Source organism: Halyomorpha halys, unplaced genomic scaffold, assembly GCF_000696795.3.
Source record: "Halyomorpha halys isolate HHAL.00 unplaced genomic scaffold, Hhal_1.1 Scaffold2270.1, whole genome shotgun sequence".
NCBI lineage: Eukaryota > Metazoa > Arthropoda > Insecta > Hemiptera > Pentatomidae > Halyomorpha > Halyomorpha halys.
In genome coordinates, this window is record NW_027108461.1 from 50,282 (window position 1) to 68,320 (window position 18,039).

At 28.2% G+C, this 18,039-nt stretch overlaps 1 protein-coding gene across 2 annotated transcripts in view; it reads left to right on the forward strand.

Annotated features, from left to right (window-relative positions):
- The window catches only part of Adcy2 (adenylate cyclase type 2 Ac76E), a gene marked incomplete at its 5' end in the record, with an annotated part of 101,863 nt that overhangs the window by 47,160 nt on the left and 36,664 nt on the right, over nucleotides 1-18,039 (forward strand). For both annotated transcript variants that reach the window (XM_014437094.3, XM_014437095.3), the window contains 2 exon segments: nucleotides 1,777-1,888; nucleotides 11,596-11,723. In XM_014437094.3, coding sequence (XP_014292580.2) covers nucleotides 1,777-1,888; nucleotides 11,596-11,723 — 240 coding nt within the window.

The window sequence follows — 18,039 nt, forward strand, 5'->3', positions numbered from 1 at the left end:
AGGCATGTTGTAATTAATTACTTGAATCAAAACTGAAGTAAACAATAACATGAGGGTCTGGAAGGCTTATACAACAAGTTGCTGAGAAAATCCGCTAGGAGCTCTTATGCATTTAACGTTTAACATGACTTCAAATAGGGCTGCTCACAATCTTATAGTTATAACATTTAACATGGTAAAACATTTAACATTTAACACAACATCATGAATACCCCTAGTGTAACAGAAAACAACTTTCCGCCCCGCCGGATTCGAACTCGGGTAATTGGAGTTAGAGCCACGCGCCTTACCCCGGGGCTACCCGCGCTCCCTACCTCCATTGTTATTTCAGTCATTATCGCTTAGCATTAATTCCACCGCAACTAAGGGTTTTATTATGATTATTCTACGATATCTTTGTATTTATTACAACAGTGAACATCATTTGGACGTTATCGCATTTTGAAGTTACATGTTTCAAATCTTTATTTCTTATAATAATAACAGTTATGTAGTTTGAGAAATAGAGTGGGGCGAAACGTTAGTTAACAATAACTAATTTTCTTTAACTATATAGATACTTTTATTCTCCGCCACCTGAATACCTGAAAATTATAGTATGTACTGCCTTTTTATTTTAACAGTTTAAAATAATGAACAAGTTTCCCTAATTATTCTAATTTGAAGATCCCTAAATGACTTTTTTGAAATTGCTGTTTTCTTGCTAAAGTGGGTAATTTATCGGTATTGTATTGATATAGGCGTTTTACAATATTCGTTTAGAGGATATACATATAATTTGTTCTTGTTAGAATGTCTGATTTTTTTTTCTAATCTAGAGAGGAAAAAAAAGGCTTTTAAATCAGTTCTTATGTGCAGATAGTATGTGAATAAAGCATACTCACGATAACATAAAGCTTAAGAAAATTATGAAGGAACAGTATACAAAATATTTTTTCTCATATGTTTAAGAAATAATAGTAGCAGATAAATAAAAACACATATATGTATATTTTAAGCTCATGCGGTGGAGATTTGAAGCGAAGTTGGGGGATCTAGAATGCCAATAGGCCAAGAGTTGTTGATATGCTCCCCGGATATATCCCGTGTATTCCAGCCTCTTTGGGCTATTCGGTTTAAGGCGTGCCTTATCTTTTCTGAACATTGGCCGAGAAATGCTTATCTCCCATCTCCAGACGATTGATTTTTTATAATTTGTAATTATTCCAGTATATTTAATTTGCTTAATAATTACCAATTCAATAATTTAAAATAAGTAGCACAAAAGTATGATTATAATATCAATTTTATTATTCAGAAAATGGTGTTGAAGAATCAATCTCGATTCAATATAAATATCTAACAAATTTTAGACAGTTAAGATGTAAACTGTTTTTTTATTATTATTATAATGTAAATTCTATTGGGTTTTTAAAAAAAAAAAAAGGGTTCATTATCTGAAATCCAAAATTTAAAAGACTTTAATAGCTTATTTGTCAATAAATAGCTCACAATTCTCCTTTCTCTCCTCAACAATGACTACATAGCAGAAAGTAATTAATCCGACTATTATTTTATTTATTTATTTTATAAGTAACAAAGGTTTCTGATAGATTTTTATATTGTTAATTGATGATATATTGTGTACACATAGTGTTAAGAAAAGGTGATTTCTCGTTCGTGAGATATCTCGTTTTTCTGACGTCTTCCAATACCACTTCACTTCTTTGAGATATGGCTGTAATGAATTTTTAATTATTTTCCTTAGAAGTAAGTTAATAATATTTATTTTCACAGCATCCTGTACGCTGATATTGTCAACTTCACGCCACTCTCTGAACAGCTAACCGCCTCGGATCTTGTGAAAACACTCAATGAACTCTTCGGGCGTTTTGATCAGCTGGCTCATGTAAGTATTAAATGTTGTTACAAACATAAAACCATGCAATTATCAATACATTTGTGTAAATAATTAAATATTATGTTATGATTAAATACAACATGATTTCATTTGCATTTTTTCCAAAAAAGTGTATAGGTTTATTCTTGGTACCTTTTGAATAGCTACAATAATGTATTAATATTTTATACTTATTTGATTTCTTTTTTAAATTCAACAATAGACTTTTCATGCATTAGAGAAAGATTTTAGACACATTTTTTTTAATTTAAATTAAAACATAAAAAAGTTTTCAGAATCATTCTATTTTTAATTAATAATAATTAAATTATTAAGTTTTTAGCTATTGAAGAATTTTCTGGAAAATTTAAATAGTTCCATCTAGATGAAATTAGGATTTACATGTACTCTTTTGTGGCAAAAATAATAATCATGTTAACTCGAAACTCGAAAAACTCAATATTCTGAAATTCTCCAACAGATTTTAAAGTAAACTCCTTGATTCGTATATGAGACTGTTACACAAAAGAAAATTACCACGGGACAAATCTTTAAACCATGAGTCGTATCAGAAGGCCAGAAGACTGTAACTAGAAGTTCACATCACAATATCCAATAGTCTCATTTCTAGGGTAATTGGCACCCAAATTTGTTTATATATAAGAGAATACTACAGATGCGCTCTTTCCACAAAACACATTCAAACCGCCATTATTTACCTTGAGAATTAGTCAGATAATTACAATTTTATACTGCGCCAATGCATACAAATCTGTTCATAATCATCAATAGTTCGAAATACATCATTCCATGTCTTGAAAATGCGATAACTTGAAGTAAAATGTGCTTAATTTCAACTTTAATTTATTGAGTTGTGACTGTAATTCTATTTTGTTTTACTAAAAATTTTGTCTATCATTTATTTGATTTATGGATCTGCCAAGCTCATTAGATATTTTCCATCATATTTATAACATAATTATCAATAATAATTATAAATCAATATATTATTTACTATTTTACTTTAATATTAAAATAACCTTGTTTTTTCTATATCTCTTTTTTTTTTTAATTCCTTGTTTTCCTAGACTTGATTAGAAATTCTAATTTGTGGCATATAAAATTAAGTTATATTTTAAGACTGTAATTATTGTCCTAATGTAAAGGGATGATTGAAAAAAAACAACCATTTTTTCTCATTACTTAGCATTTAGATTTTATTACAATTTCCCAAAAAATGAAAGCAATACACTTTTTTTTATAACAGATCTTTAAATGTTTTTTTGTTTCTTTATATTACATTGTTAGGTTTCTTTCTAACAGGAACCGATTATTTTGTTTAATACTACTTTAAATTTGGAAACAACTTATATATTGAAATATGAATATTTTTATTCAAAAACCATTTCATTTTAAATTACATCCAATGATTTGTTATTAATTTACTAATCAAAGAATACAAATAAAAATTAGTTTCTTTTAAGACTAGCTCATTTTATGTTGGGCTTAAAAAGGTAATAACCAACATGATTGCAATAATAATAAGATGATGTTCAAGATAATAATTTTATCAAATATCTTAATAGTTAATTAACTACTTCTCCAAGTACATTAATTAGAAAGGAAGTATATTTATATATTATGATCATCGTCTAAATCAGACTTTGGGAAGTCATTCATTTTATCATTATTTTTTCCCGATCTCTATAAGGAGCCCGGATGTAGGAAATCGAGTACTAGAATATTCGATTGCATTGCCCGGAGCACCACTAGATTAGTTATTGCTTCATTTCGGAACACCTTGGTTACTTTTGACGCACAGGATCGACGTGTGTGTGGTTTCAGGCACTCAGTATGCGACATTGGTACTTGAATGAGTAGATTTATTTTCGACTACCATTCAGCCTGGCATTCGCTCTTTTTCAGGGCCAGACTTCGGACAATGGCCTTATTTTTATATTTTATTGTTTAGCTTTATTATTTAGAGAATGAAAATCATAGTAATTACGTCATGTAAAAAAAACTTCCATCTTTACGTATTGATATTACGTCATTAAACATTGTAAATTATAGGTTTAGAAGCGATAAATCGTCAGTTTATCGCAAAACCAAAACTAAAGGAGGTAGGAATCAAAATGCTCCTTTTTGATAGATCTAATATAAGATAGACAAGAAACATTGTTGCTGAGAAAGTAGGATAAAGTAATTACCCTTACAAAGATACGTGTCATAAACTAATTTATAATAAGTTAAATTACCCTCATTTGGAGTGCTGCCGGACATATATACGTCTTATGGTTCCAGAGATATATTTGTTGAAAAATCAAAATTTTATCCGAAAAACTAGAAATTAACATTTTATGATTTTTTTTATTTTTCAACTCCTAAAAAGAAAAACATTATAAACTATTTTATAGTAAATTCAACTAGATTTTATTTGGCTGCTCGCAGATATATAACATAAATTAATGCTTTATAAAAAATGTGAAAATATATAATATCATAATGAATTTTTTGTAAATAATTAGAAAAATGTAAAATCATTTATTCTACAATTTACCTTCAGATGACCATCATACTCCCAATTTTAGCACATAAAATGCAATCAAAATGTTACCAAGAAAGCCGTCGTTTTCATCACGTCAATTTTTAACAGTTTCCTGCGTGCTGGATATTTTTCCTGATACCTGAAAGAAAGCCAAAATAGTAATTCACAAGCCTGGTAAGAACCAGCAGCTATAGACCTATCAGTTTATTACTCATTTTAGGAAAATTACTGGAATCATTTATAAAAAAAATATCTTAATTCTTTTTTTCAGAGCATAGACATTATATTATTTTTGATTTCCATTCGGTTTTTCGTCATTCCTCTACTCACCAACTGGCAAGACTATCGGAATTTTTAATTAACGGATTCGAAAAGAAGAAACACACCTTGGTAGCGTTCTTGGATTTCCAACAAGCGTTCGATAAGGAATACCTATACAATATTCTGAGCTCATTTCTCAACGGTAAAACATTTTCTATCAGAATGAATAACAATAATTGCACCCTTAAACAAATTCATTCCAGTACTCCACAGCATTCAGTAATTTCTCCCATTCTGTTTAACTTCTACCTTCGCGACACCATCCTGTCCACACATACCTGCATAGCTATGTTCGCTGACGATAAAGTAGTGTTCTCTCAGCATGATGACATAATAATCGCTAGAATCACTTTGTAAAGTCAACTTAATGATCTAGAACAATATTTCACTTAATGGATGATAAGTCCGACCATTGAAAAATGTAATTCAAAAGTTTTTACTCTTCGACGCTCAACAGACCCACCGGTACTAATCCTCAAAAGTAAAAATGTGAAATGGAATCCTGCCAGTGAAACAGTAAGATATTGAAAATTCACCTGGATTGCCGCCTTACCTAGAATCATATCAACATTAAACTAACTCAAACCTACGTATGGTTAGCAATGTTATATCCTGAATAGAAATTCAAAATGAAAACCAGAAACAACTGTTACTATATTTAAAACAATTCTCAGGCCATTACTGATGTAAAAAATTACAATCTTATTAAAATAAAGTCCTAAGAATCGCTGTGGATGCTCCTTGGTTCATAAGAAATAGCCAATTGCATCGCGAATTACAAATTGATAGAGGATTTTATCCAAAAACGGTTCATGAAGTTTCACTTCCAGTTGCCGACAGTTAAAGAAGTAGTAACCTTCAACTTGGGAAACCCAACCTCAAACCGAAAACTGAAGCCCAGACAGCTGTAGGACATTCTGTTATAAATTCTTTATTTATTAATTCTATTATTCACACTACTTCTATTTTACTTATTATTTATTTATTTTTTCTTCTCTCGTTTTTTTTCTTTCCAAATTAACTTGTTTTGTTTTTTTACGATTAGAGGGCAATTGTTTGTTTTGTTAGTTCAACAAATGTCGTTATTTTTTGTTATTAATTTTACTTTTCTCATTTATTTAGAAGCATTATTTTTATATATTTATTTTATCTTATTTTCTTTTAATTATAATATTGTATATAACTATAGTTAGGTGTGTCTTTTGTACGAGACTATACCCCTCCATAATCAATTGTTAAAAAAAAAAATTAAATAAAATGTAACGGTTATATCAACCATCTGAGGCCCACCAGGCCGTTCTGGTATTAAACAAATAAACACATTAAATGAAGGGTCATCATCGAGCCATTGTGTATCCTACCCTCCAATTCACGAACGAAAACACCACCTTGACTAAATGTGGGTTTTTCTAAAAAAATGTGTTATTGTAATACGTATATATAACGCTTTTTCGATTGTTGATATTGAAATTGCAACTACGCTGCGAATTGTGCAAATATTACATATTGAACAACATTGAGAAATCAAAAAATTTCGATTGAATAGTGACCTTGGTCTTAAAGTCAGCAGCTTGTCCCAGACTGATTATTCACTTCTAATCTGTATTTTATAATCGCTTAACTCGAGGTTTACATAACCCTTCGTTTTAGGCAGATGATAAGTGCGTAGGGAAAAATAGTGGGAAAGAAAATACTGAAAATCCAACTCAGATTGCGAAAATTTGAAAAATATGAAAGAAAATGATAAGATTAAAGCTGTGGAGAATTAATTTTTCACTTTATCTATCTCTTCTAAAAATTTGGAACTTCGTTTCTGAGTATACAGAAGTATTCTGACCTATGATAGAAATAGTTTTGCAATTGCAAGATCTTTTACAAAATTTCAAAGTTGGAAATATCAGGTCTGGGTACAACAGGACCATGAAATACCGTTTAATATTTTTTTTCAAAAAAAGAAATATTCACCACTAAATGTAAAGTTTCACGTTTCGAGGCACTTTCTATACGACAAATTCAAAGATAAAATGTTTTCCAACTCCGAAATAATAAATGGGACCCCACGGTTTGGACATCTCTTCTTCTCCTTTTTGTGAGAATGACCCATATAATTTGTGTACAAATTTATTTAATATTAGAAAGGGGAGAGAGAAAAACTTTATTAAAACAAAAAGTTGTACTGCCCAACAGTATTGGGGTCCTAGATGCACAGCAGACTTAAATCTGGTCAGACAATTTTTTTTCGCATAGGCCGAATCGAGTAATAAATAATTATATCTATGGAATAAAATAAATAGTTACATTTATAATTAAACATAAATAAGTAAATTTCTGATATATAATAGTAATTAAGGATTTTTTGGTTTATTTTATCGTTTTTGTTCTTTTATTTTTTCTTTCTGTATTTTAAAAAAAAATTGTTTTATTATTTTTTTTCTTATTTGTCTTTAATTTTGTTCCCCATTATTTTTCTATAGACATTATTATATTTTCTTTTTTAACCCAATAAATCTTCCTTCTTTTTTTTCTCTTTAACAACCATAGACTAAAATTGAAATATGAAATATAAGTGATAAAAATTATAAATTAAATAACAATATTTTATCATACAATTATAAGTACTGACTTCAAATCTAAAAAAAAAAATAAATAAATAAAATCGCAACAAGGATATAACGATATGCATATCAAATACGGGTAATAAATATAAAATAAAAAAGTTATAAATATACACCAAATAAGTAATAAACATCTACATGTAATATATATGAAAAATATATACAAAATAAATGAAATATAAAAAAAAATATTTAGAATACATTAGGTTTTTTTTTTTCACAAGTGGGGATAGACAACTGGGTAAATCAGTTATTATGTCCTTACATTTAAAGTTTGCATGCTGAGATAACAGGGATTCAAATAAAATAACTTTTAACAGTTTCTAGTTTTACACCTTTCATTCAGAATTTGCATGATATCAATCTATATTACCGAGCCAGGACATTAAATGAGGCTATCAGTTGAGTTTCAATTAAGTCGTGCTATATAACAGAACACTAGGCCCACTAAATCTTAAATCTGGTCAGAATTTTTTTTTTATTCTTATAATATATATGTCGAATCAAGTAATAAATAATTATATTTATGGGATAAAATAAATAGTTATATTTATAATTAAATATAAATAAGTAAATTTATAATATATAATAACAATAAATGATTTTTTTGTTTATTTTATCAGTTTTGTACTTTTATTTTTTCTTTCTGTATTATTTAGAAAATTTGTTTATCCTTTTATTATTATTATTCTTTAATTTTGTTCCCCATTATAGATATAATTAAATTTTCTTTCTTAACCCAATAAATCTCACTTTTTTTCTCTTCTTTAACAACCATAGACTAAAATTGAAAGAAGAAATATAAGTGATAATAGTTATAAATTAAATAACAATATTTTATCATATAAATGTATTTATGTTCCCATATAAGTACTTACTTCAAATCTAAAAAAAAATAAATAAATAAAACCTCAACAATTATCAACAAGGATATAACAATATGCATATCAAATAACGGGTATTAAATATAAAATAAAAAAGTAATAAATATACACCAACAATGAATAAAGTTATACCAAAAGGTAATGAACATATATATTTAATCCATATAAAAAATATATACAAAATTAAAAATATCTAGAATACATTAGGTTTTTTTTCCACAAGTGGGGATAGACAACTGGGTAAATCAGTTATTTTGCCCTTACATTCAAAGTGTGCATGCTGAGATAACAGGGATTCAAATAAAATAACTTCTAGTTTTACACCTTTCAATCAGAATTTCCATGATATCAATCTATATTTCCGAGTCAGGACATTATATGAGGCTATCAGTTAAATTTCTATTAAGTCGTACTATATAACAGAATACTAGGTCCACTAAATCTTAAATCTGCTCATATTTTTGTTTTTATTCTTATAATGTATAGGCTGAATCAAGTAATAAATAATTATATTTATGTGATAAAATAAATAATTATATTTATATATTTATAATCTTAAAATTCTTTCTTGAGACTGGCAAATTTTTTACTAAATAATTCAAAAACACTATCCAAATTATAGTCTCAAAACATTTATTTCATTTACACGTCCAACGTTTCGGCCAATTCGGCCATCTTCAGGGACAATCTACTTAATTTACTATGAGACATATCATTTAACCATTTTTAAAAAACTCCAAACAGGCTATTCTGCCCAGGTCAAAACATTTATATCTAATATGTCAAAAATACATTAAAAATCACAGTCAAATTATTTCTCTTTTACCACTATTTATACACTTTTATTACAACCTCACTTGCAACCTTCCTTTACTCGTTATAATATAAATAATATAAATCTATATTACCAAGTCAGAGAATTATTTGAGGCTATAAGTAAAGTTTTTATTAAGTCCTACTATATGACTAGGCCCACTAAATGTTTTCAAATGCATAGCAATCCTATTTCCAACATCATAAAATCCTTCTGTACTGATCGAATACAATTTTTAATTAATCCTTAATTTTGCGAGTTACATACGACAGTACGGTCATTAAAGCCAAATAGGAAACCATAATTTTTAACTTTAATAACTACTACTATTTCACCAACCGGCAATTTTGCACCAATATCCGAGGCACCGGTTCAGTACAGCCTAAAATTATAGCTCATTTCCACAACAAAGACCAGTGAGGCCACCACGTGTTATTGGATCTGTTCACCAATCACTAATTTACATTCATAGGATCTCCGGGATATTTACCTACTTAGCATATTATTTACATTTTACACTCGAGAATCAAGCGTTAATTCAGTTCTCATCTAAATTCGGAAGCAGCTTTAATCTTAGTGTATTCCAAGCTATATTGACTGTAATTACTTCCCTGCTATATTACTAAGTATTTTTAACAATTTTAGTCCAATGTTGATTCGAATAATGCTTGAAAAATATTTAGATAATTTTAATTTTATGAATTTTAGTAAATGACGTACTAAAAAATAGAGAAAAAAAATTAAATGTTTGACTTTGTATTGATGATTTGCATGATATTATGTAAATTAAGTATTGCAGTTTTATATTATATGTTTCATAATACTTTAATCTAAAACCGTTAATTAGAGATGAATATGGTGCTGGACACCTATAAGCTTCTCATCCAATACCATTTAACAAGAATATTTATTATGAAACTGACAGGTAATTAACCTGAATGATAAGTTAAAATTATGTAAAATTTAAATATTTCGTATGTGTAATCTAATTTAAAAATATATACAATGATAAATACGATAAAAATTTTAAATATATTTTATTATTGAAATTAAAAAAAAACCAAAAAAAAAAACCTCAAGCCTCCCAAATTTCAGTTGATAACTTACAAAAAAAGATGTTTTACAAATTTAGAGATCATTAGGTCTGAAAACCTATAAATCACATAAATGCTGACTATTGATATTACAGAATTATAATACATAAATTTATTTCTTTTTTTTTTTAATTGTCCCCTTGTATTTTATTTATTATTAGTCAGAATGTTGCATCAGTAATAATTTAACCAGGCGAGTATTATTCTATTCTTTTTAAAATTTCTACTTTAAATATTTCTTCCTTGTAGTGCTTTTATGCTCATTTTCTATTGATCTTATGTTTCTGTTAATCAAAAGTGAGTCAGTTATAAATGTTGTTATCAGCCCTTATTCTGCTTCAGACCTTGTTTCTTGTTTTGATGCAATCTTCTTTAATATGCTATCATCGTGTATTTCAATGCGCGATGTTTTAGAGGTGAAAGGAAATTTCTGTTTTTATAAATAAAGTAAAAATTAAAATAAAATTATACAATACCATAAGTTAATTATCTGAATGACCTGATAGCTGAGCGGGCTGGGTCGAGGTGTCCACAGATCTTGGTTCAGAAGGTTGTGGGTTTGATTCCCACCAGGGTCAGTTAATATTTATTTCGCGGCGGACTCGAGAAATAAATATTGACATTCCTACTTCCAGGATGTATTGATCCTCGATGAAGGACTTGAGACAAAATAAAATTAATTAGCTTAATCGTGAATAAAATTTTCTCTTATAACGAAGAATTATGTAAAATAGTATTATGTGAAACGAAATACTTTAGACAATGATATAATAAAAATAATGTAATAAGAAAAGTCTAAAAATGATTTAATACATGGTTATAATTGGATCTGTTGTTTCAGAAACGACATACCGCATGGCTTGAATAGTGGGACATTTGCAAAGAAATTTGATTTTATTTAAAATCAGAAGCATACCAAAGATAGTACCGTAGACCGCGGATACTTTGTTTATAAGTTCTTTTTATGGACTGTCCCACAGCTATTAAAGCTGTTACAAATTAAATCCAGTTACTGTACAATCAATGGAATTCTTCAAACACAAAATAATAATAAAAACCGTATTTTTTGTCAGATGTGCCACAATTCAAGTAAATTCGTGATATGTAAAATTTTCTACAACGAAACATCCGTCATTCAGAAAATAACCAATTTATTGAAGTTTATGATGGTACTTTTTACAGTTTCGTATTTAAAGATAATTTTAATACTCTATTAAATATTCAATAATATAAGTAATACAGTTCATCTGCTTTCTGAATTATTAAGTTTGATTATGCTTTTATAACTTTTAAAATTTTGTTGTAGCACCTGCTTCAATTTGGGATTAATATTGAATTTTTTTTTTTAATTGTACTTTTCTTAATTTTCTTTTTCTTTGATTTGGTGTAAATAATTAAATATTATCTGTATGATGATAGATATTTCATTTTTCCCCCAAGGATAACCAATGTATGAGGATAAAGATACTGGGTGATTGCTACTACTGTGTGTCTGGGTTACCTGTCTCTAGGCCGAACCACGCCATCAACTGTGTCAACATGGGCCTCCAGATGATAGACGCCATACAGTAAGCTCTAGTTTAATATTATTTTTATATTTTGCTTTGTTGAAACTAGTTATACCACCAATTTCTTATATAAACATAGGTACAATGAAAAAACATTTACAATTACCCTGAGTTTCCCATATGATCAATTTTTTTTTTTTGGTACACTCAGAAACGGCAAAACAATCAAATCTATATAGTGAGGTTAACTTTATTATATTACAAATTGTCGACGATATGTTTAAGTTACTTGTTTAAAATAAAATATCTACTTATATAAAGAAAATTTTTTAACTAAAAAAAATTTTGAAATATATAAAAAATTGAAGGAGCGTATATATTTTCATTATGGAATCGTTTTAACAATATTTTAAAATAAATACTCAAATCAATTATAAACTTTTGTGATTCTTACAGCATTTTTCATGCTGAGTAAACAAGTTAATGTAAACATTATGTTCTATGCAAGAAACAAAATATAAAACCTAAAATAAATCCAATTTATATAAGTCAAAAAATACTAATCTTCTTTACAAATTTATTCTATGTTTATACATTTTCTTTGTTAAGTCACTTTCAACCTCCATCACACATTCATTTATATACGATATCAGCAACAACCGTTTATTGATTAATTAATTTCTTAACAGTCTCTTTTTAGAATTTGAAAAATCTACAATTTTTTTTTTTATTAAGTATATATTGAATTAAAATAGATACAAAAAAAGAGCGGATAAGAGAGACAAAGAAATTTAAATATCTGGAAGAGATAAATTGCAATAACGGTTTGGAGAAAGAGAGTATAAAGGAGAAAATCATGAAGTTGGAAAGGCTAATCTTCGCAACAGGCACTATTTACAATAAGGAGAACCTATCGCCTAACGAAAAAATAAGACATTACAACACGGTCATAAAACTAGTAATTTTATAAGGAATGGAGACAACGTGTCTCCCTAGCCTGGAAAATCTACTGAAAACAGAGAGAAGGGTCCTGAAGAGAATCTATGGGCCTAAGAAACCCTAGAAGGCCACAGGTTAAGACCCAACCAGGAAATCTACAGGGAAATAAATGACAAATCAATGAAAAATCAGAAGACTGATATTCTCTGGCACATGATGAGAATGGACCAAAGCAGACTAAACAAGAAACCCATTGACAGAATCCGTGAATATAAGAGCCTAGGAGGATATGTGAAGCAAACGAGAGAGGAAACAAAGAAATCGAAAATAACAGACAAGAACTGCCTAGATAGAGAACAGTACGGAAAAAAATTGAAATAAATAAATGTCCATGCGGCAAATAAAGAAAAACGGAAGGGTACTGCGTGGTCGGAAGAGAGGAAGCTATGGCATGCAGAGAAGATGAGAAGATACTAGGAGAGAAGAAGAGAAAAAGTGTGAAGGAAAAAGTAATAATATTCGCGTGGTCTTGAAAGGCCGTTCCGTAAAAAAGAAAAAAAAGGCATGTTAATGATTCAACTGATTATTAATTTTTAGATATGAATTTCTAATTGTATACATATCCCTTATTCGCTTGAAAGAAATATTTATTTTGTATTAGGCATATGCTCTAGATTGTATCGTATAGTGTGGTAACTTTGTTACAATCCTAATAGCCTTGGAACAGACACAGTAAAAGGAAAAGAAGCCTATGTCAACAGTAAATCTTTCGAACACGTTCATTTCAAAATAAAATCAACATCTTTATTTTATATTTTTTTATCAGTCGTGCCATTATTCAACCCAATCACACCACTTTATACATCATTTGTATACAAAACATATTATGTTGCAATTTGATAAAATATCAAATAATAAAACTTAAATAAAATACGAAATTAAATACTGATACTAGCTACAATAGTATGTTTAGATATGTGTAATGAATTAATAGTCATAATTTAAAAACATTTGAGTGAAATATATAGTTTGGTTACTGCATGTCATATTAGGATATATATTTATTTATCTAATAGGATATATGTGTATTTTTTTTATTTTATTTAAATGTTATCATTTAAGTTTATTGTTGTAGTCCGTTTATTTTACTGTAATTAAACATTTATTTCTATCTTCCTTAATGAGGGAGGCTACATTTATTAAATATTCCGTACTTTATTTTTTTTTAATGATTACATTAATCATATTTTAAATACATGAATAATTTATTCAACACTTAATGCTTCACCCTATCCAGGCCATCTTATACTGTTTCATTAATGGTTTCTAATTTTGTATATATCTTAATTTTAAATAAACGGGAATGCTAAAATGTTGCTATGCTAAAAAAAGAAAAGATCTATTGTTCAACCAGAAGGAGCTTTAAAAGCAAGTAACTTTAAAGTAAGGAAAAGTAAGCCGATTTTATGTTTCTCATTCACCGGGGAAAATAATATTTTTCAAGGAGACATTATGTTTTTACTGCCGCAGCTTCTGATGAAGCCATAAGTCCCTTATTGCTAGTTTGTTTTTACACCTTCAAGGTTCAGGGAATCATCCCTTCTTCGTTGTTACTTTTAAACAATAGTCAATCTTTTGTTTAGTACACTTCTGGGATAAAGTTAGCTACACAGATACATCCGTCGAATAGAGTGTGCGCAGTGATGTTCAGCTTTTTGTGAATTAGTTTTATTTTAATCTTTATAAAATAAACTGAAATAAACTTAAGGAAGTCTGAGATGCATAAAATGTTCATGTACAAAAATACAGCAATTTTACATTAATTTTTTTCATCAGTATCTTTATTCTATTTATCTTGGTTGTCGAAATAATTATCACATTTCATATGCACCATTCGGAATAAGTAAGGTATGAAAAAAATATTTTTATATAGTCCCTCTTTCTATTTTTAAAATTCTCAACGGGAACAAAACCACAAGAGAGGCTTTATCTTAACAGCACTTCTGACGACATGTCAACACTTCTTACTCTTAATTAAATGAAAGCATTATTTATAATTTTTTTGAAAAAGGACAGAAAAGAAATTTAAACAGCTACACCAGGGATAACGGCCCTCGTGCCTGATTTATCGCACTTTTAGAAAATAAATACATTTTATAATTACCAAAGTAGTGAATACCAATTTATTAAAAAAAAATAATAGATTATTTGAGCATCCATGTATTCAAACTTGAAATTATTATTTTAATTTTTTTTTAAATTATAATATTATCTAATGAGCGTGTATAATTGTGGGATTTGGTAACGAACAGATCTCTAAAATGTTAATAAGAATCGGTGGGTAAAGGTCCGAGGGTTAAACTGTAACGTAGATGGGAGGATTGCGTTAAAACTGATTTAGTAGATTTTGGTTCGGAAGGGCGTTACTGGACAGATATATGTAGAGAACTTTTGGTTGTGTCGGTATTGAACCTTTTGAGTCACTAAGCCTTTATTATTATACTATCTATTTTAAGAATAATACTAAGCACAATAATAATTTCACATTTATTTCAATTTTTCACTCCCAAATAGTATATATAAATCTAATATGAAGATATCTAATTTTATTTGCGGCCCGTGGAGATATTCATTTCAAAAGTCCGCAATATCAATTAGGTTGGCCACCACTGAACTATACAATGCTGAATTATAGCATTTCAATTCAGTAAGTATTATAAAGGTTTTTTTTTATTATTTTATTTCTATACCAGATCGGCCTGGTGGGCCTTACATGGTTGATATAACTTATATTATATATATTTTTTAACAGTTGATTATGAGGGGGTATAGTGATACAAATGACACCCCTAATCATATAAAATGTTCTTATTAAAAGAAAAAAAATAATAAAATAAATAGATAAGAATAATGCTTATTAATAAAAGAGGAAAGTAAAATTAATAACAAAAAATAATGATATTGGTACACTTAAATAAAAAAAACAATTGTGTTCTAATAGTAAAAAGAAACAAGTTAATTTTAAAAACGGAAGAGAGAAGAGAAAAAAAATAAATAAAAGAAATAATAATAATGAATAAATAAAATGAATAATAATAAGTAAATAGAGGTAGTGTGACTATGAATTAATTTTATATTTATTAAAAAATTATAAAAGAATGTCCTGCAGCAGTCTGGGCTTCAGTCTATTATAGAGGTGATATGATCGAGGTAAATGAAATAGGCGTGTCAAGTTTTTGGAATAGATAACATTTGTAAAAATAATCAGTATGATAGGTCCAGGTGTCTTAGGAATAGGCAGATATATAGATGGGAGAATTGTGTAAGATCCAATTTTGGATTCAATAGAATTAAGTGGATAATATCTATGTGTATTCTTAAATTATTTGTAGATAATCTACGTTAAATAAAATACTTAACGGTGTTTTGCTTGAATAGTGACAAAAACAAGGTTTTATTCTATTTAGAATTAAACGTATTCCGAATACAGTACCATAGACTGGGGTTACTATATTCACTGAGATCATTCTACAGATCTTCCTAGAGCTATTAAAGTTGTTACAAATCAACTCAAGTCTACAGTACAATCTGTGTCATGCCTAAAAAAAAAGTAATAATAATAAGATAATTTTTTCAGACGTGCCACTATTCAAACAAAGCAGCGATATGAGGATATCAACATTTATTAGAACTTAAGTGGATAAAGTTAAAAAGTCTATTAAAATTTGTAAATTGGTTTTGAATTTTAAAATTATGATGCATATTTATGCCTGCCTTTATAACACAATAATTAGGAAAAAAATTATTCTTTAAATCAATCAAGGATTAAATTATTGTTAATTAACTTCGATTTTTATTAACTCAGAACAATAACTTATGAAAACCTTTTGTGTTGGCATAAAAAAGTTACCTCATTACAATTGTTAATAGTAAATTGTTTTATTTATTTTTTTTCTTGAATTGTGGCTCTTAGGCAATGATTACATTGAAGTAACAAGAACATTCTGTAAAGTAGGTAGAGGACTTAATGTGCACTTAGCAAATGCATTCGGACCATTCTCTTAATAAGTAGTCAGGTGTATTTATGATTTCACTTAACTCTTGGCAGTTTAAGATATTACAAGTAATACGTTAGAACAAGATCTTTATATCAATGTTATGTACGTCATAAAATCTAACTTTTGTGTAGTACAGGAAGGAAATTTGAAAAAGAAAAAATATGTTTTTAAAATACACGAAAAATATGCCTTCTTTAAAATTATTTTTAAAAATTTGTTGTATACTTCATGAATTTTGATGATGTAAAACTTAATAAGTATATTAAGAGGTGGATATTCAAATTCCAAATAGATTACAATATCATAAATTTCTTCGTAAGATTTATTTTTGGGTTTCCAAAGCACTCTCATGTCTCACGTTGGTATGTCGAGTTGCAGTGGCCCTATCCAACCTCCCAAAGGCAATGCCTCCTTGGTTTTTTCCTATTCTGTCTTTAAAATAAAAAAACCTACCCATATTCTTCTTCTTGTAACTCTACGTCCATCCATCCATTCACTAAACACCAGATCTCAACCGATTGATCAATAGATGCTCTTCCATAGAACTGCGTCCTTCAAAAAATCCTTCTGGTACAAGAGCCCAAGAGGAGAAAAAATCAGTTATTTCACCCTAATTTTTTATTACTTTAATGATAACTATGCTTAATTACTAGTTAAAATTGACGAGTCTGCCAAGTATACGTAGGAGGAATAAAAAATGGTGGCTGTTTCAAAACATTAAAAAAAATTAATTTTTCATTCCGAGCTTAATATCTTAAAAACTAATAACAATACTAGATAATCTAAAAGAATATTATTTGAAGAGGAATAAATTTTCTGAAAAATTAGCCCTAATAGAGCTATTTATGTTCAATAGTTCTTGAGATTTGGCTTTTTAAAAAGCAACATTTTTTAAAAATCATCTGAAAGATTAGTAATTAGTTAATTTATTTTGAGAAATCTATATATCAAGAAGTGTGTGACGTATAGATGTCTATTAACACTCAAATTAAAGCTAGTTTAACGTATTATAAAGTAGTTTATGACCTTTACCTTCGTAGGAATAGTATTTTTCGTGATATTTCCTAAAATAAATTGATTTATAGTTGTTCGGACGATAAGTTTGAGTTTTGAAAAATATTTCAAAAACCATAGGACGTACAGATGTCTGTCAGCACTCAAATTAAAGCTAGTTAAATTTACTATAAAGTAGTTTATAACGTTTATCTTTGTAGGAGTAGCAGTAATTACGATGTTTGACAAAATAAATTCACAAACAGTTAATTTCTAGTTGTTCGTATAAAATGTTTGATTTTTGTTTTTAAATATATCTCTAGATCCATAAGACGCACATATGTCAGCCAGCACTCAAAATATAGGAAATTTAATTTACTATAAAA